At 46.0% G+C, this 17,759-nt stretch overlaps 1 protein-coding gene across 3 annotated transcripts in view; it reads right to left on the bottom strand.

The window, feature by feature from the left end:
* ZNF341 (zinc finger protein 341) overlaps positions 1-17,759 on the bottom strand; it is a 40,026-nt gene that overhangs the window by 13,370 nt on the left and 8,897 nt on the right. For 2 of the 3 annotated variants that reach the window (XM_043479721.1, XM_043479723.1), the window contains 6 exons: positions 15,107-15,256; positions 11,882-12,133; positions 8,069-8,264; positions 6,596-6,686; positions 4,105-4,298; positions 2,941-3,131 (listed from right to left, as the gene is read on the bottom strand). In XM_043479721.1, coding sequence (XP_043335656.1) covers positions 2,941-3,131; positions 4,105-4,298; positions 6,596-6,686; positions 8,069-8,264; positions 11,882-12,133; positions 15,107-15,256 — 1,074 coding nt within the window. Of the gene's footprint in view, positions 1-2,940; positions 3,132-4,104; positions 4,299-6,595; positions 6,687-8,068; positions 8,265-11,881; positions 12,134-12,213; positions 15,082-15,106; positions 15,257-17,759 lie in introns of those variants that run through there. The other variant, XM_043479722.1, reaches the window with a different exon arrangement.

The raw sequence follows: 17,759 nt of genomic DNA, 5'->3' as shown, positions 1-17,759 counted from the left end.
ATATGCTTTTAACATTTTAAAAGGTATACATTAATAAGTAGTACACACTCCTCATGGGGCTTCCCAGGTGGTACTAGTGGTAAAGAACCCGTCTGCCAAAGCAGGAGATGTAAGAGACAAGGGGAAGATCCCCTTGGAGGAGGGCATTGTGACCTACTCCAATATTCTTACCTGAAGAATCCCATGGCAGGCTACAGTCCACAGGGTCGCAAAGAGCTGGACATGACTGAAGTGACTTAGCACATATGCACGCACACACTCTTCCTCATAGGGTTGTGAGACAGTCACAGCTGTATGACACACTCAGGGTTGCCTATACAATTCCAACCCTTCTTCCTAACAAAGTGAACCCTGATTTGCTCAGAGTGGCAAGATGCCCAGTTAAAACACTTGATCCCCTGGCTCCCTTACATCGATTGTCAGTCATGTGACTGTTTCTTGCCAATGGTATATAGGCAAGTAATTTTGGGGGAGGGCATCACTCCCTGGACACAAAGGCAAAAGCTTCCTAGGAGAAGTTCCCTCTTGTTTTTGCATTTATCCTAACTGTGATATGATGTGATGACTGAAGGTATGACAGCCATTCTGCAATCTTGAGGATGAAAGCCACATGCTAAAGATAGCAGAGCATAAAGCCAGGAGAATCCTACTAGACAAACCCAATACTACCTACTTATGGACCTATTATGATGTGAGAGAGAAAAAAAATCCTAACCAGTAAGCCAGTTGTCTATTATTTGCAGCCTAACAATGCATTTCTAAATGATAAAGCAGGTGCATGGGCTCTGACCAATGAGAGGGCTACAGAAGGCTTCTGGTCAAGGTTTCCTTGCTCCTAAAGAAGATACAGAAGATATTATTAATATAACCTCTTTATGTTCATGGATAATACTGTGTCTGATCTTCTGCCTAGAAAAAGTGACCACCATCACAGGACCACAGGTGAACCACCAACAGAGGACAGGGCCATGCCCTAAGACAGTGGAGACAAGAGTTAGAAAGACACAGGGCGCTTGATGTGGGGTTGAGTCAACTGACTGTCCCAGGCCTGAGTTACCCTATCTTGGGTTTTCTTATTATGTGAGATAACAAACTTCCTAATTGTTTAAGCAAGTTTGAGTAAAAGTTTTTGGTGATTTTTCCCCCAAGGATAGCCTAACAACTCTATCAATCTCTCTGCTAAGAATCTATAATAAGGAAAAAGTCAGAGGTGTGGACAAAGATTTGATTACAACAATATTCATCATGGTTTTGTTTATAATAGCAAAACTCAGGAAATAATGTAAACGTCCAATAATAAGGGATTTAAAGAATGCAGCCATTGGGACTTCTCTGGTGGTTCAGTGATGGGACTCTACGCTTCCACTGCAAGGGGTACAAGTTTGATCCCTGGTCAGAGAACTAACATCACACAAGCCATGTGGCATAGTCAAAAAAAAGAAAGAAAGAAAGGAAATCTACAACACGTACTGCATTGAGTGCTAGATTCCTGGGAGGACATATTGTAAGCTGGTTATGACAAGGGGTTTGGAGTCAAACAAACTGGCTTTGAATCCTGCCTCAGTTACTTACTGGCAGTGCGACTCTGGATGGATCACTCATCTCTCTGAGCCTGTTTCTTCATCTGGATACACTGAAAATGCCTATCTCTAAGGTTGCTATGAGAAGTAAGTAAAGTACTGAATGTAAGGAACCTTAGCCGGGTTGTTATTCAGTCCTAAGTTGTGCCTGACTCTTTGCCACCCCATAGACTGTAGCCCACCAGGCCCCTCTGTCCATGGGATTTCCCAGGCAAGAAGACTTCAGTGTGTTGCCATTTCCTTTTCCAGGGATCTTCCTGACCCAGGAATCCAACCTGTGTCTCCTGCACTGCAGGCAAATTCTGTACTGTTGAGCCACCAGGGAAGCCCTCTAGCAGGGTGCTTAGCATATAATAAATAGTAAATGTGAATCTATATATTTTTCAGACTTTTCTGAATTTCCCAATTCTATATTGGGTATATAATACTTTAATAGGGAGAAAAAATAACAAAAATTATTTTTAAAAAATAAACACCGGAATAGAGTTACCATATAACCCAGCAATTCCACTCCTAGGTTTACACCCAAGAGAACTGAAAACACACGTTCATACAAAAACTTGTACACAGTGATCACTAAAGTATTATTCATAATAGCTAAAAAGTAGAAAGAACCTAAATGTCTATCAACTGATAAAAGGATATTCAAAATGTGCTATATTCATACAATGAAATATTATTCAAAAATAAAAAGGAGTAAAGTACTGATACATGTTACAACATGAATGCAAATATTATCTCAAAAGGCCACATACTAGATGATTCCAATATTAAATGTCCAGAATAGGCAAATCGATAGAGACAGAAAATGGGTTAGTGGTTGCCTGAGTCTGGGAGTAGGGGCGAGTGAACACTAACAGGTATAAAGTTTCTGGGGTGATAAAAATGTTCTGGAAAAAAAAAATGTTCTAGAAATAGAGGGGTGATGGCTGTATAACATTATGAATAGATTAAAAACTACTGAAGCGTACACTTTAAAACAGGTGAATTTTATGGTATGTAAATCACATGTCAATTGGAAAAAGAAAAAAAAAATAGGCTGTAGTCTCAAATCCCCATAGGCGGGTTTTTACATACTAGATCTTCTCAAAGGGGTAAGAATTCTTCCTGTGTCTGATTTCTTCATTATATGACCCTTGAGAGGTGGACTTCCTCCCTCAGGCAAGCACCATAATGGCCCAAAAAGCTGGCACCACCCAGGGAGGATAGAGGGGGAAGCTTAGCCCATTATTACACGGCAGCTCAGAGCAACCGAGGCCCACTCCTGTCCCTTTTGAGGCCGTGTTCAAGACCCCAGCAACCGCCAAAGCTCATGACTCGGGTGGCTATGTCCCACCCCTGCTCCCGCCCGCTCACCTACCTGCTCGTTCTTGTGCTGGGTCATGTGGGACTTGAGCTGGAAGTAGGTACTGAACTTGCTGGGGCAGAACTGGCACAGGTAGGAGCTATCGATGAGGACCACCTGCTTGGCCTCCAGCTTGTCCGCCTCCCCCTCGCCGGCTGTGGGCAAGGCCTGGGGCTGCGGGGCGCTCGACAGGGTCTGGCCCAACCCTGTGGAGAAAGCCAGGGAGGAAAGTCACTGAGAAAGGCAGAGGAAGGGTCAGGGCAGAGGGCCACGCCCCCCGGGAAGGACTCCCAGGACACCTTCCCTGCGCTCCGCTGCGTTCACCTCCCACCAACCATGGGCTCAGTGTGGGACGTAGGACCGAGGCCCTGCACCCACGCTCAGCTGGTGCGCAGAGACACAGCCACTCCAGGGGCCAAACTACTGAACACTTACATTCTGAGGGATGAAGAGCCACCGCCTCAAGTCTCCCCTTGCAGGCCTTCCCCTCAGACACTCTAGACTGCTCTGTGGTTGTTAACGACCCTGACTGCCACCCCCAGCTGAACTCACGATGCCTCCCAGCTCCTTGTACAATCATGCGTTTAGCTGTTCCTCCCTCACTCTCCCTGAGGACAGGGGCTTCTGACCTCATGTTTGTAAGCCCAGGGGCCTGGCACACAGTGGTGGTGGTGGTTTAGTTGCTAAGACGTATCCAACTCTTTGCAATCCCACAGACTATAGCCCACCAGGCTCCTCTGTTCATGGGATTTCTCAGGCAAGAATACTGGAGTGTGTTGCCATTTCCTTCTCCCGGGGATCTTCCCAACCCAGGGATCAAACCTGAGTTCCCTGCTTGGCAGGCAGATTCTTTACCATTGAGCCACCTGGGAAGACCTCTGGCACACAGTAAGCCTCCATAAATGTTTGCTCAATGGTTGAACCCTAGGTGCTACACACTATAAGAGTTTTGAAAGAAATGGGTTCTTCTCCAGAGCTCACAAGAATTCAGAAGGCAGCACAGAATGGCTCAACACAGTAGGGCCAGTTCCTGCTGGTTGGCCAGAGAAAAGTGGCCATATATTGCTTGCACAGAACACCCCCTCTGTGAGCTGCCCATGGCCGGCTCTGCTCATCCCCAGGGCTGTACAAGGAGGCTCTGGCCAGACGCTGCCCAGTACAGTGGTCACTCCTACCCACCTGTGTTATCCTCGTCCTCCTGCCTGCTGGGGTTCAGAGCCATGACCTGTACCGTCACAGAGTTGCGAGAGACGGTGCCACCGCTGCGTCCTGGAGGCCACACCTTGTGGGTCTGCATGTGTTTCTTGACGTTAGACTTCTGGGCAAAGGCGCGGCCACATGCAATGCACTGGAAGGGCTTCTCACCAGTGTGGCTGCAGAAAACAAGGCCTGTCAACACCCGTGTGTAGGGACTGTGACCTCAGTCCAGGAGCTCAGAACCACCAGGAAGGCCTGGGCAGAGCATCTGGAGGCTGTGGGTCACCATCCTGAGACCGTGAGGACAAGCCCTCTTACTGAGGCAGGCAAGCACAGACACACCCCAGGCTCCTGGTGACAAGACTGAACAGCTGAATTAGCCAGCCCTGGAGTGGACCTTCTCTGTGGCCATCTCAAGCTGTGAGATAAAACAGTTCCAAAGAATTGATGTTTTCGAACTGTGGTGCTAGACTCTTGAGAGTCCCTTGGACAGCAAGGAGACCAAACCAGTCAATCCTAAAGGAAATCAACTCTGAATATTCATTGGAAGGACTGATGCTGAAGCTGAATCTCCAATACTTTGGCCACCTGATGCAAAAAGACCCTGATGCTGGGAAAGACTGAAGGCAGGAGGAGAAGGGGATGATAGAAGATGAGACAGCTGGATGGCATCATTGACTCAGTGGACATGAGTTTGAGCAAAGTCTGGAAGATGGTGAAGGACAGGGAAGCTTGGCGTTCTGCAGCCCATAGAGTTGCAAAGAGTTGGACACAACTGAGTGGCTGAACAACAATTGTTTAAATGGAGACTCTTCTGTTACTTGAAGGAGAAAACATCCTAGCGGTCACCGCACAGCACTTGTACTTTTTAAAACTTTCCTTCAAATCAATGCACTTTTTAAGAACTTAAAATAATTAAAAATGAAGCTTCCTGTTGTTACTATATATGCAAAACCACTTGTCATAAACACAAGTAAAAAAACACAATTATTCATAAAACAATTTTATTAAGAGCTATAGATGCATCATCCTTATGGCAGACATAAACCACATGGGACTATTTAAATTTAAATTCATTAAAATAAAATCAAGTTAAAAACTCAGTTTCTCAGGCTTCCCTGGTGGCTCGGTAGTAAAGAATTGCCTACCAATGCAAGAGACACGGGTTTGATCCCAGATCTAGGAGGATCCCACATGCTGCGGAACAACTAAGCCCGGGTACCACAGCTATTGATCCTGGGCTCTAGAGCCGGGGAGCTGCAACTACTGAAGCCCGAGTGCCCCAGAGAGCCCGTGCTCTGCAACAAGAGAAATCACTGCAAGGAGAAGCCAGTGCACCACAAGTAGAGAAAAGCCCGGGCAGCAACAAAAACCCAGCACGGCCAAAAATAAAGTTACAAAAATTCAGTTTCTCAGTCATACGAGTCACACTTCAAGTACTCAATAGCCATATGTCCACCGCCCTGTGGCCTACTGGGGTGTCTCCATCTCTGCAGAAAGTTCTACTGACAAGCACTGGTTGTAGACCAGTGGTTTTCAACAGAAATCGATTTTCCCTCCTGGGACATCTGGAAATGTTTGGAGATGTTTTCGGATGTCACAGCTGAGGAGTGAGGGGGGGCTATTGGCATCTAGTGGTTAGAGGTCAGGAATGTTGAACATTCTTCTAGGCACAGGGCAGCCCCCACAGAAGGAATGGTGTGATCTAAGACATCTCAATAGGCTGGTAGACCCTGGTCTACAGAGAAGCTATTGCCCACCGCGGCTGGAATCTTGGGCACTCTCTTTCCCTCCCTTCCCCCCTCTCTGTTATAAAAGATGAGCAAAACTGTACGAGGTGTTCAAGACAGACCACACCTAACTGAGGCTTTCTCCTCTGAAAGGAACGGAAAAAGTTTTTCTCACTCTATCTTTCAGAAATTTTCAATACCCATATCCACAAACCACCTAAAGTCATCTCACGTCCCAATGTTCCACTCTATGAGAAACATCGAACAAGATCACCCCTTCACTTCACAATGGAAAACCTGAGGCCCAGAAGGGCTCTTTGCATGTTCTTGGGACAAGCGGTGTCATGGTTAGTCCTGAGCGAGCAGAGAGCTTGCAGAGGCACGTTCACAGAGCATCGCTAACCCCGAGGTCAAGCCTTTCTACAGAAGTGAGGGCTGAGGCACGCCTCCCACCGGCAAAGCCAGCCTCTAGCCATTCAAGTCAATTCCGCCTCCTCCATTCCCACCTTGGACCTTCCTCATCATGGCAGGCAGGCTCCACAGATCCTTCCCACTGAGGAAGAAAAGGGCAAAATCATCCTGAGCTGGCTGGAAGGCCTGAGAACCATGACAGACCAGTTGGGGCCTTGGTCACCACCAGGTGAAGGGGGTGGGGAAAGGAGCACTGCTTCCACTGTGGATTCCCCATCCTGCCTCCCCGCCAGGGCTGCCCAGGGGCCACCTGCCCCACCACGCCCGGTTACCTTCGGATATGCTGCTGCAGGTCAAAGTTTTTGGTGAATGACTTGTCACAATATGAGCACTTGAGTTTCTGAGCCTTTGGCTTCCCTGCAGCTGATGAAAAATAAAAAAAGACACACACAGAAAAAGACAAAGAAGGGGATGGTAAGGCTGGCAACACAACTGAAGGGCAGCTTCCAGCCACTCTACCCCTAGACCCAGGGCCAGACAGCCCAGATCCTAGGAGGTCTACATCCATGGACAGGTTGGGGAAGAAGCAGAGGTAAGTCTCTCATAGGGCCTGGGAGAAGAAATTCCAGGACATGCTCTGACTGGGAAAGTAGGGCAAACCCCTCAAAAACTCCCTGCTGCTGGAGGATAAAATCCATCCTCTCTGCCGTGGCCTATGGGGCTCTGCATCCTGTACTTCCTACCAACCCGATTATTCTTACGATCTAGTTGCAGTGGACTCCTGGCTAACCTCGGAAGACCGCATACATGGTCCCACCTCAGGGCCTTTGCACCTGCTGTTCCCCCTTGCCCAAAATGCTTGTCCCTCAGACAGTCACAAGACTGTTTTCTCCTCACCCCTAGACAGATAGGCAGCAGCATTTTCCAGTCTCTCTCCAGTATTCTCAATCACAGTACTCTGTTAATCTTCTTTCTAGAGTGACCCATAAACATTTCTTTATTCCCTGTCTGTCTCTCCCATTAAACTGTGAGTAATTAAGGGTAAGGAAATCATGACCCAAGATGCTAGATTTCCAGTTCTGACACCAAGCCTGGCACACAGATGCTCAACACATTTGTGAAAGGAAGGAAGGGGCTGGAAGCCCCTGAAAACTCTCATTTTTTCTGCCTTTCACTACTACCACTACTTTCTGACATTGTCCCCAACCACATACTTAGCATCTCTATCAGGGTGGCAGACATTGCTGCTTGCCTGCCTAATACCCACTCTTCTCTTCTTCTTTCTTCACAAATCCCCTACATAATAGGAGCATCAATGTTCCTGGCTAAAAGAGACATTTCCCAGCTTCCTTTGGAGACAGATATGGTCATATGACTTAGTAACCAATGAAATGTAAGCAAAAGCATCATGTTTAGAACTTCTGTGAGCTGGGAGATGCTTCTTTTATCCTTCTTCCAGACGCTTGGAATATGAAATTTGATGATTGGAGCTTCAGCAGCCATCTTACACAATGAAACACCTAAGAACAAAAGTCATGTTCTAGGAATGATGAAGCAGAAAGACAGAAGAAATGTGGGTGCCTGGTGATTATATAGGTGTACAAACTCCAGATTGCCTGTTTCTGGACTTGTTTTGCACAGAACAACAATATTCTACCACTTTGGAGTCACTCCTATTTTGGATTTTCCACTCCATGCAACCAAACTTAATCCTAACTATCACAAAAGGGAAGACTGGAACTAAGCAGCCTGTGGACAGGTACATCCCTGCTGAGGAGAGATGCCACGACAGGTTGTGTGCCCACCTTCTGGGAGTCCACTGGAACCTTTGGTCCGTCGGGTCTTCAGTGATGGGGGGGAGTCAAAGGTGGCCACTGTGCCCCCGGTGGCGCTGGTCATAGGGGCAGCAGGGTTTGGTCCTTTTGGTTTGAATCCTTGTTTGCCAGGGCTATACACCTGGGGTGTGGGGTACACAGGAGCCTCCACACACTGGTTTGGCACCTAGAAGGACAGCAAAGTCAGGGAGAGTGTCCTGGGAAGGGGGGGAAGAGCTGCCCCAGGTTGTGGGACCTTCACTGTGGCCCTGGCTGATCTCAGCCACCCACAGCTACATCACCACCCTAACTCCTCCACCTCACTAAGTACCCCCAGTCACTCCCAAGACCCCTTTGAATAGAACTCCATGAAGCCAGCAGGCTAGAAGCAGCTTTGGAACCAGGCTGCTTGGGTTCAAATCCTGATTCTGCCACTTATCATTTAAGTGACCTTGGGCAAGTCTGTTAACTTCTGTTTCAGTTTCTGCATCTGTAAAATGGGACTAATTATAGCAACCCCATATGAGAATAGAGCTTAGAAGAGGGCCTGGCAAGTAGTAAGCACCCAATCAACATCAGCTGTTGTGATGGCCATTATTGCTGTTGTTAGTAATAGACTTCTTGCACAGGAGAACTAGGAAGTCAGAAGGGTCTATGCCCTCACCAGCAACTCCACTTCTTAACCAACTCTGCCTGACACCACACTAGTAGGCATCCTTTGACTAGGAATTGACACTGAAGCCACGAGAAATTACCAAAGGAATTCTGAGCCACCCAAACTCAGTGACCACTAAACTCACATCACGACAACTGGGGTATTGTAAAGAATTCATTTATTCCTTCATCTACCTATCATTCATTGGTCTTCTTGGGTTGCCCTACCCAAAATTCCACTTCCTCTCCTCTGCTTCATTTTCCTCCTTATATGCATCATTATCTAATAAATTATGCGTTTTACTTAGTTACCTTGTCTATTATCTGCCTAGTTTCATGCAGGCAGGGACTTCTGCTCTGCTTTTGTTTCTTCCTCTATTCCCAGGCCTAGAGGAATGCCTGGCACAGAGTGGGCACTCAATAAACATTTGCTGAATGAATGAATTCATATATGGAGGTCTCAGGCATCTTATACAGCACCACTAGGTGCTTCTGCCAGGTCTTGCCTGTCGGCCCTTGGCACCTTCCTACACCCGCCCATGCTCTCCCCTGAAATGCAGAGGTGGCAAGCTTGAAACCACATTCTCAAGTACCCCTGCCAGCACAGTTCTGAACACAAATTTAGTTCTGCCCATGAGAAGCATCTGCATGAGATCTGAAGGCAGAAGGGAGGTAGAAACTGTTCTCCTTGGCAGCCAAGCTGGGAGACAGGCAGGTTAGCAGTCATGAGTTTTGGAGTGGCAAGCTGAACCTGACATTCCCCTCCTGATTACCAGCCCTGAGGATGGCAGGGCAGCTGAAACCTCAGCAACAGAATCCTACAGTTTTCTCACCAAGTACAGTGTCCTAGTTACAAGGGCCAAGCCACAACTGTGACCCTGAAAACGAGCGGTTCTTGCCAACCCTGACTTTTACTCCTCCAGCCCTTCCATCAGCCCTACAGATTTAAGTTCCTGTATTAAATCCCTCTGTTAGAAATACCTAGAGTGATTTCAATTTTCCTGACCAATCCAGCACTCAATATTTGTCACCCATCATCCAAGTCATTCCTGAGCAATGATATGACCACCACTGGGTTAGTTCTCATTATCCTCACAGTTCTACAAGGGGAGTTCCCATTCTAGAGTCTCTCCTCTGAAACTGAGGTCAAAGCACCCTATTTCAGACACCAACTGCAGGTGTCCCACAGGCCAGGTCTCTGCTAGGTGCCAAGGATGCAAATCAAAGACGACTCAGGCTCTGTTTTCAGAGAGCACTCTTTGTCTACATGAAAAATAAATAACAGCAGCTATCCCTATGCTGGCCCCTCTGTCTATGAGGCCATCATCATCCTCTCAGCATCTCACTAGCTTTAATTATTTTAAAATTTTTAAATAATATTTATTTATTTAAATATTTAAATACAAAATTTCCAAGTCATTTTTACTGATCAACTGGTGACTCAGTTAGATTCTTAACTTTTTATTTTGTATTGGGGTATAGCTGATCGACAAACAACGCTGAGAGTTTCAGGTGAATAGCAAAGGGACTCAGCCGTACATACACACGTATTAATTCTTTAAAAATTCAGCCAAGTCCTTGCTTTATTCTCCCAGGGTAGGGAAAATCCCCCTGCAGGGTCTTATAACATTACATGGCTGGTGATGGAATTTTCCTCCAGTCTAGTTCTATTTCCAGAGAGACCATCTGACATAGAATGTCTGTATGGCTGGATTCTAGAGTGAGTCTGAGATAATGTGACCTCAAGTGCAGGCAGGCTCCTTCTGTCATAGCCATGCCCCCTAGCACTTGTGCCTGGCATGGTTCTGGACTCTCAGTGCCTTGAGAGTACACTGCTTGTAGTTCGAAACTCTTCAGCTGGGAATTAATATAGTACATATGACACAGGCACACCTTGAAGATATTGTGGGTTCAGTTACAGACCACTGCAATAAAGCAAATATCACAATAAAGCAAGTCACACAAGTTTTTTTTTTATTTTCCAGTGCATATAAAAGTCATGTTTATGAAAAAAAGTTATGTTATGAACAAAGTTATGTTTACTCTATCTTATAATTTAAGTATGCAATAGCATTACATCCTAAAAAAAAGTATGTATCTTAATTAAAAAAACTTTTTTTTTCCATTAAAAAAACTTTTTTGACTTTATTGCTAAAAAAAAATGCCAACCACACCTGAGCCTTCAGCAAGTAATAGTAATAACATCAAAGATCACAGATCATGACAAATACAATAACAATGAAAAAGTCTGAAATGTTGTAAAGATTACCAAAATTTTGACACAGAGACACAAAGGGAACAAATGCTGTTGGAAAAATGGCACTGATAGACTTGCTCAACAAAAAACACAATATTTGCAAAATGCAATGAAGCAAGGTATGCCTGTACACTGCCTGAACGGTCTCGATACTTTACCTCTTCTGGTACCCAGGCCCTCTCCCAGTGTGACTTGGAGTTTTTCCCATCGAGAGGTGGCATCTATTTTGGTACTCCTTCAACCTAAGCTGGCCTTGTGACCTGCTTTCACCAGCAGAAGTGACACTGTGTCACTTACAAACCTAAGCCTCAAGAAGTCTTGAGCATTTCTGCTTGCATTACTGCACGTTCACCACTGCGGTGAGACCATGCCTGGGCAGCCTGCTTGAGAAGGAAAGCTGCGTGGAGCAGAGTTGGGTCACCCGACCTGATTATTCCACCCGAGGCCACTTTAGAGCAGCAGCCAGTCAGCCAACCTCCAGACATGTGGGAGCACCCAGCCAAGATCAGCAGTTGCCAAGCTGATCACCACAGACCTGAGAACAATAAACATCTTTCCCCACATACTGTATTTCTTACACAGCCATAGCTAACTGATACACCTAGCTTGTGAAAACATATGAGACACTCACACATATAATTTTTTTGGAATCCCTTCCCCAAAGGCAGGTATTCTCTTGACTGTCCTGAGTACTCCCTGAGGGCAGCTTGTATTTCTGCTACAACCCCTGCTTCATTCCACCTTCTCATGGGGTGCATTTTACCTTTACACGTATGATAGGCTTGAGCTGGTTTTGCCCCCACAGCATCTCTGGCATCAGAAAAGGCTCAGGTTACCCGTGACGACCATGACCAGCTTTTCCCCCTTCACCCCAGGCCCCAGCGTCTGCTCACCTCCAGGGGTGGGTAGGGCTGCATTCCCAGTGCTTGGATCTCTACCGTTCCACTCCCAGTGAGGGGTGCTGTGGCGCTGTACACCTCCACCACGCCATTCCCGCCAGGGTTGGGACGCCCGGGGGGGCCCAGACTCTGGGGTGGGGGTGGTGGGGGTTGGGGGGGTGGGGGTGGGGGCAGTGGTGGAGGGGGTGGGGGAGGAGGTGGAGGCTGGGCCAGGTAGTTTGGTGCAGGATGCATATTCAGGTTACTCTGAAATCACAAGAGAAAATTAAATTGTCATAGCCTCTTGAGACCAGCTGTCCGGTTTATCAGCAGGGAAGGACACTTGCCTTAGCCAGCCATGTGGGAAGAAGAGAGGACAAGGCAGAGAGCAGGCATGGAAACCAGATCATGGGAGAATTCCAAGGAGCCATCAGACTGGTATTGGTGTCCTTTTTCTCTACAAAAGTCAGCAAAAATGGCCCAGCCTGTGCAGAAATGACCTCATAGAGCGGGCCTAATGTTGCTGTCTTTAGAAGGGCTTGCTTGTAGGACTGGCTCTGAACTGGCATCTGAGAACCTGCCGTGTAGAAGATTCCCTGGTTTTTTGTTTGTTTGTTTTGGCTGCACTGTGCGTCATGTGGCCCAGGGATTAAACCCATGCCCCCTGTTCTTGAAAGCTCGGAGTCTTAATCACTGGACAGTCAGGTAAGCCCTGCAGGTTCCCTATGTTGATGAGGCTATTTTGCCTACCTGGGGCACTGGCCCTAGTGTACCAACTACCTAGACAGTTTGCACTGTGATTTATGGTGAACAACTCCTTCCGACCGGGGTATCTGGAATTGTGCTGTGTGGCTGGAAGCCTACATGTAACAGAAGCCCTGGCCTTAGAGTCAAAGGTGTTCTTTCCTGGCAGAAACTCTGGGCACTCTTGACTGCTGGAGTGCCCTGAGCAGCCTCTCCCCACTTTCCCGAGGCAAAGAACGCTGGAGACTTGGAAGAACGCTGATCTCCTGCAGACTCCAGTTGCTGGGTCTTTCTTCCTTGCTGGTCCTGCTGTGCATCCTTCTATTTTAAACCAGCCAACAGCACAAGCATCCTGAGCCCTGGGAGTCTTTATCTAGAGAGTCACGAAATGTGTGGGTGGCTATGGATCCTTGAAACACAGCCACTGACTTCTAGCAATTGATTCTACAAAAAATTCAACCAGGTAGGCAAAGATAATCATACACAGATGTTACTCGTCATTTTTATAATAGCAAAAACTGGCAATGACTACATGTCCTCCCACTGGAAGTCTGGCTAAACAGAGGATGGTCCATCCACTTGGAATGGAACAGAATCCTTTGTGGCTGTTACAGTGATGGTGCTGATCAGTATTCAATAAAGGGTGCTTCTCTTAATTGCTGTTCCTTGGGTTCCATGGTCAAATATGTTGGGGGAAAAATCTGAGTTGACAAAATCAAAAGTATTTCTGCAGTATTTACTGCAGGAAAAACCCAGGGACAGAGCAAGGGAAGAAGTACAATGCTTCCACCTCAGGCTGCTTGGACCAATGATCCTTTTTCTATTGGAAAATCCCAAGAAGCCACTGTTCTGAGGAACACTTCAGTAAATAATGATGTAGGGTTGTAGGCATAGATAGAAAATGATGTTAAACAAAAGGCCAAGAAAGAAAGGGCTTCCCAGGTGGTGCAGTAGTAAAGAATCCGCCTGCTAACGCAAGAGACAGAAGAGACTCAGGTTCAATCACCGGGCCAGGAAGACCCCCTGGAGTAGAAAACAGCAACCAGCTCCAGTATTCTTGCCTGGAAAAATTCCAAGGACAGAGGTGCCTGGTGGGCTACAGTCCATTGGGATGACAAAGAGTCGGATATGACTGAGTGCACAAACAAAGTAAGAAAAGCAAGTTCCAGAACAGTGCATATAAGATTCATTTATATACATGTGTATACTTTACACATATTTATATAAAAAGCTATTTCTATCTCTATTTGCATTCGAAGGTCAGGAAATCCAGACATCAAAATTTTGGTAGTGTTTTCTCTCGGTGGAGGGAGTAAGAGTGCTTGTTTGACTTTCCAATTTTTATTCTGTAGAATTTCAAACCTACAGAAAGGTTGCAAACAGAATACAATGAATTATCTTTCTACCTCATTTAATTTACCAGTTGTTACCATCTTGCTGCATCTGCAGTGCATGTGTGTGTGTACATATACACACATACATACCTGTGTTTTGTCAAGCCCCTTGAAAGTTAGCTACAAACATCATGACACTTGATTCCTTAAAACTACTCAGATGCATCTCCTAAGAACAAGGACATCCTCCTATGTAACAATTTGATGAACACACACAGGAAATTGAACAGATATAATACTATTATCTAAAATATTCAAATTCCTCCATATTCTAATCTCCCTAAGTGTCCCAGTAAGGCCTTTAAGGCTTCCCTCACCCCAAACCCCTACACCCTGTCTAGAATCCAACCAAGAATTGCAAATTCAGTCGGTTGCCCTGTCTCTTTCGATATTAAAAATTATTAAACTTAAAAAAAAAAACAACTTTTCTTTTGTGTACTTTCTAGTGTTTTTCTAATGGACATGGAACACTTCCGCAAAGAATAAAAACAGAAGGGCTTCCCTAGTAGCTCAGTGGTAAAGAATCCACCTGCCAATGCAGGGGACATGGGTTTGAACCCTTATCCAGGGAGATCTTACATACCGCTTAGCAACTAAACCCATGTGCCACAATTATTGAGCCTGCGCTCCAGAGCCCAGGAACCTTGACTACTGAGTCCTCGAGCCATACCTGCTGAAACCTGCTCACCCTAGAGCCTGTGCTCTGCGGCAAGAGAAGACATTGCAATGAGAAGCCTGTACACCACAACTAAAGAGCAGCCCCCAATCTCCAAAACTGGAGAAAAGCCTGTGTGCGCAGCAGTGAAGACCCAACACAGCCAAAATTCTTTAAAAATAGTAGTTTTTAAAAAAAGAATAAAAGTACAAGTCAAACAAACCAGACTATGGCTGTGAAACCCCAGAGTCATGCTGTGGGGCCCAGCTGAACACATCAGCTTCCCCATCCACAGCAGGGCTGGCCAAGGGGGAGCCGACGACAGTCCTCCTTAGCTTGAAGAAGAGCTGGGGTCAAGCCCCCTTCTTTCTACAAGATTCTGAATCTGCAGGAATCAACTTGCAGGCCAAAAATCAAGATCCTGTGAGAAACTGGCCACCTCCTTACCTGCACAGGTGGGGGGCCTTGGGGCATGGGCTGGTCCAGGGACGTGAAGGCTGACATGGCGGACATGAGCACATCATCGCTTACCAAGATGTTCCCCTGCACCAGGGTCTGGATCAGCGGGGATGGGGGCACTGTGATGTACGTGGAGATCTGGACAGTGAGAGAGAGAGAGACGGAAAGAACATGTCTGACATTTTGGAAGGAAGCAGACGGCATGGTAGAAAAGATCTGGGTTCTGGAGTCCCACAGACCTAGATTCCATCTCCACCTCTGCTACTGCTCCCTGTCACATGACCCTGGGAAAGTCACTCCACCTCTCTCAACCTGCATTTCCTCATATCAAATAAGGAGAATAAGTCACACCTCCCTGCAATGCCTATAACCTATGATCTAGCAACAATCTTTCCTGACCTCTGTCCTAGAGAAATATTCACACTTGTCCACAGGAGTCCACAAAAAAAGAGTCCTCTGCACAGCCTTGTTTCTAATAGTGAAAAACTGGAAATAACCTCAATGTCCATCAATAGGAGGCTAGATTTAAAAACATGTAATATATTCATGGATAGAATACTATAGACAGCAAGTAAGAGGTACTAAATGGAAAATTAAATTTTATAACAATATGTACATTATATATTCTCATCTTTAAAAATCCAAAACAAACAAAAAAATCCCAAACAATACTACTATGTAATTCCTGCGGGGACTTCAGTAAGTATGTGAAAATATAATAATATGCTCTCAGGTTAACAGCAAAGATGAATGGCAGACCTTATAAGAGGGTGTCAAACATGCAGTGACTTTCCTGTTGTAAATGCAAAGGGTGTTTTGTTTATTTGTTGCCTTTCTTTTCTGGTATCTTAAGTCCCCTGTCTATAGGACCCCAGGGGACAGCAGTAAATGAGCCCCCAATTCCAACAGAAGTCCTTGCCCTCAACCAAGCAAGGACAGCTTGGGCAGGTTAGGGACGCACCCCATGTCACCGCCAGGAAAGGCAGTGACCTGTATTTTTACAATGTCACATGCATTAGCCTGAGGCAAAAAAAAAAAAAAAAAAAATCATTTCCATGTTCATCCAGCTCACTTAGGCAGAGGGATTTTGGTTTGCCCCTAACCAGTTGATTGTGTGCTAAGGTTTTCTCCTTGCCCAGGACTGGAAGAATTTCCCTCTCCCCTACTGAAAATAAAAAAGGGAGTCAGGAGAGGAAGAACATCTTCTACTAAATAAACTCATAATCAAGGAGTGAGAAAAACAACTACGTTCTGTGTTAGAAGACGTCTGTGGTAACTTGAAAAGTTTCAGTGCACAGTGTCCTAGGATCTGGAGGTGGATGTGTTTATCTTGAAGGCAGGAATTACGTGTATACAACGGCGGAAGATTAATGTTTTAGAGCAGCAGTCCCCAAACTTTTTGGCACTAGGGACCAGTTTCACGGAAGACAATTTTTCCACGGACTAGGTACGGAGCAGGGGGGTGGTTTCGGATGATTCAAGAGCCTTAAATTTATTGTGCACTTTATTTCTATTATTATTACATCAGATCATCAGGCATTAGATCCTGAAAGTTGGAGACCCCTCATTTTAGAGGAAGAAAGAGACAAGAGGAAGTCAAAGGGAAATCTAACCCCATGACGTGGCATCCTGGGACAAGCCCGTCCCCTTTATGGGGATTCTTTAATCCCTCTGAGCTCCCATCCATGGTGTCTTTGCTCTAGAACTGTGTTCCTGACTGAGGACTCTGGAAGCTTCTCCAGATACCCCCAGCGTGGGGCATCCCCTGACCTCCAGACTTGTCTATCTGTCTGCATTTTCATTGCTTCTACTTAAAGGCCCAGTGGGCATCTCAAATTCAACATGAGCAGCTGAACTCCAAATCTCCTCTGTGTTCTCCCCACTTCAGTGAATGGCAACTCCAACTCTGGGCACACTTGCCTCCTCTTAATCGCACACCCTACATCCAATCCAGCCACTACCTTGGCCAGTTCCACTTTCAAAAGATTCCTAAAGTCTCATCCCCTCTCTCTACTCCACTGCTACTATCCTGGTCAAGCCACCCACCACCGTCCACTGCTGGATTTGTAGAGTAGTCTCCTAATGGGTCTCCGGACTTTTCTCTTGACTCCCATCAAAATCTGTTGGGGTAAGGGTTGGGGAAAGGACAGTTAAGGAGTTTGGGATTGAAACGTACACACTGCTATATTTAAAATGGACAACCAACAAGGACCTATCCTACAGCACAGGGAACTCTGCTCAGTATTATGTAACAACCTAAATGGGGAAAGAATTTGAAAAACAATAGATAAATGTATATGTAAAACTGAATCACTTTGCTGTATTGAAAGGAACACAATGCTGTTAATCAACTGTATTCCAATATAAAATAAAAAGTTATTTCCTGAACAAAAAAAAAATCTGTTCCCTACAGCAGCTGCAGTGATCTAATTAAAGTATTTGTTGCTGCTGTTGTTAGTCACGCAGTCGTGTCCGACTCTTTGTGACCCCATGGACTGCAGTCCGCCAGGTTCCTCTGTCCATGGGATTCTCCAGGCAAGAATACTGGAGAGGGTTGCCATTGCCTTCTCCATAAATCATACTATATCCCTCTCCTGCTCAAAACCCTCCCATGGCTCCCATCTCATGCAGAGTAAAAGCC

Source organism: Cervus canadensis, chromosome 10, assembly GCF_019320065.1.
Source record: "Cervus canadensis isolate Bull #8, Minnesota chromosome 10, ASM1932006v1, whole genome shotgun sequence".
Lineage (NCBI taxonomy): Eukaryota > Metazoa > Chordata > Mammalia > Artiodactyla > Cervidae > Cervus > Cervus canadensis.
The sequence above is the reverse complement of the archived record's forward strand: the minus strand, read 5'-3'. Positions and strand labels throughout refer to the sequence as shown.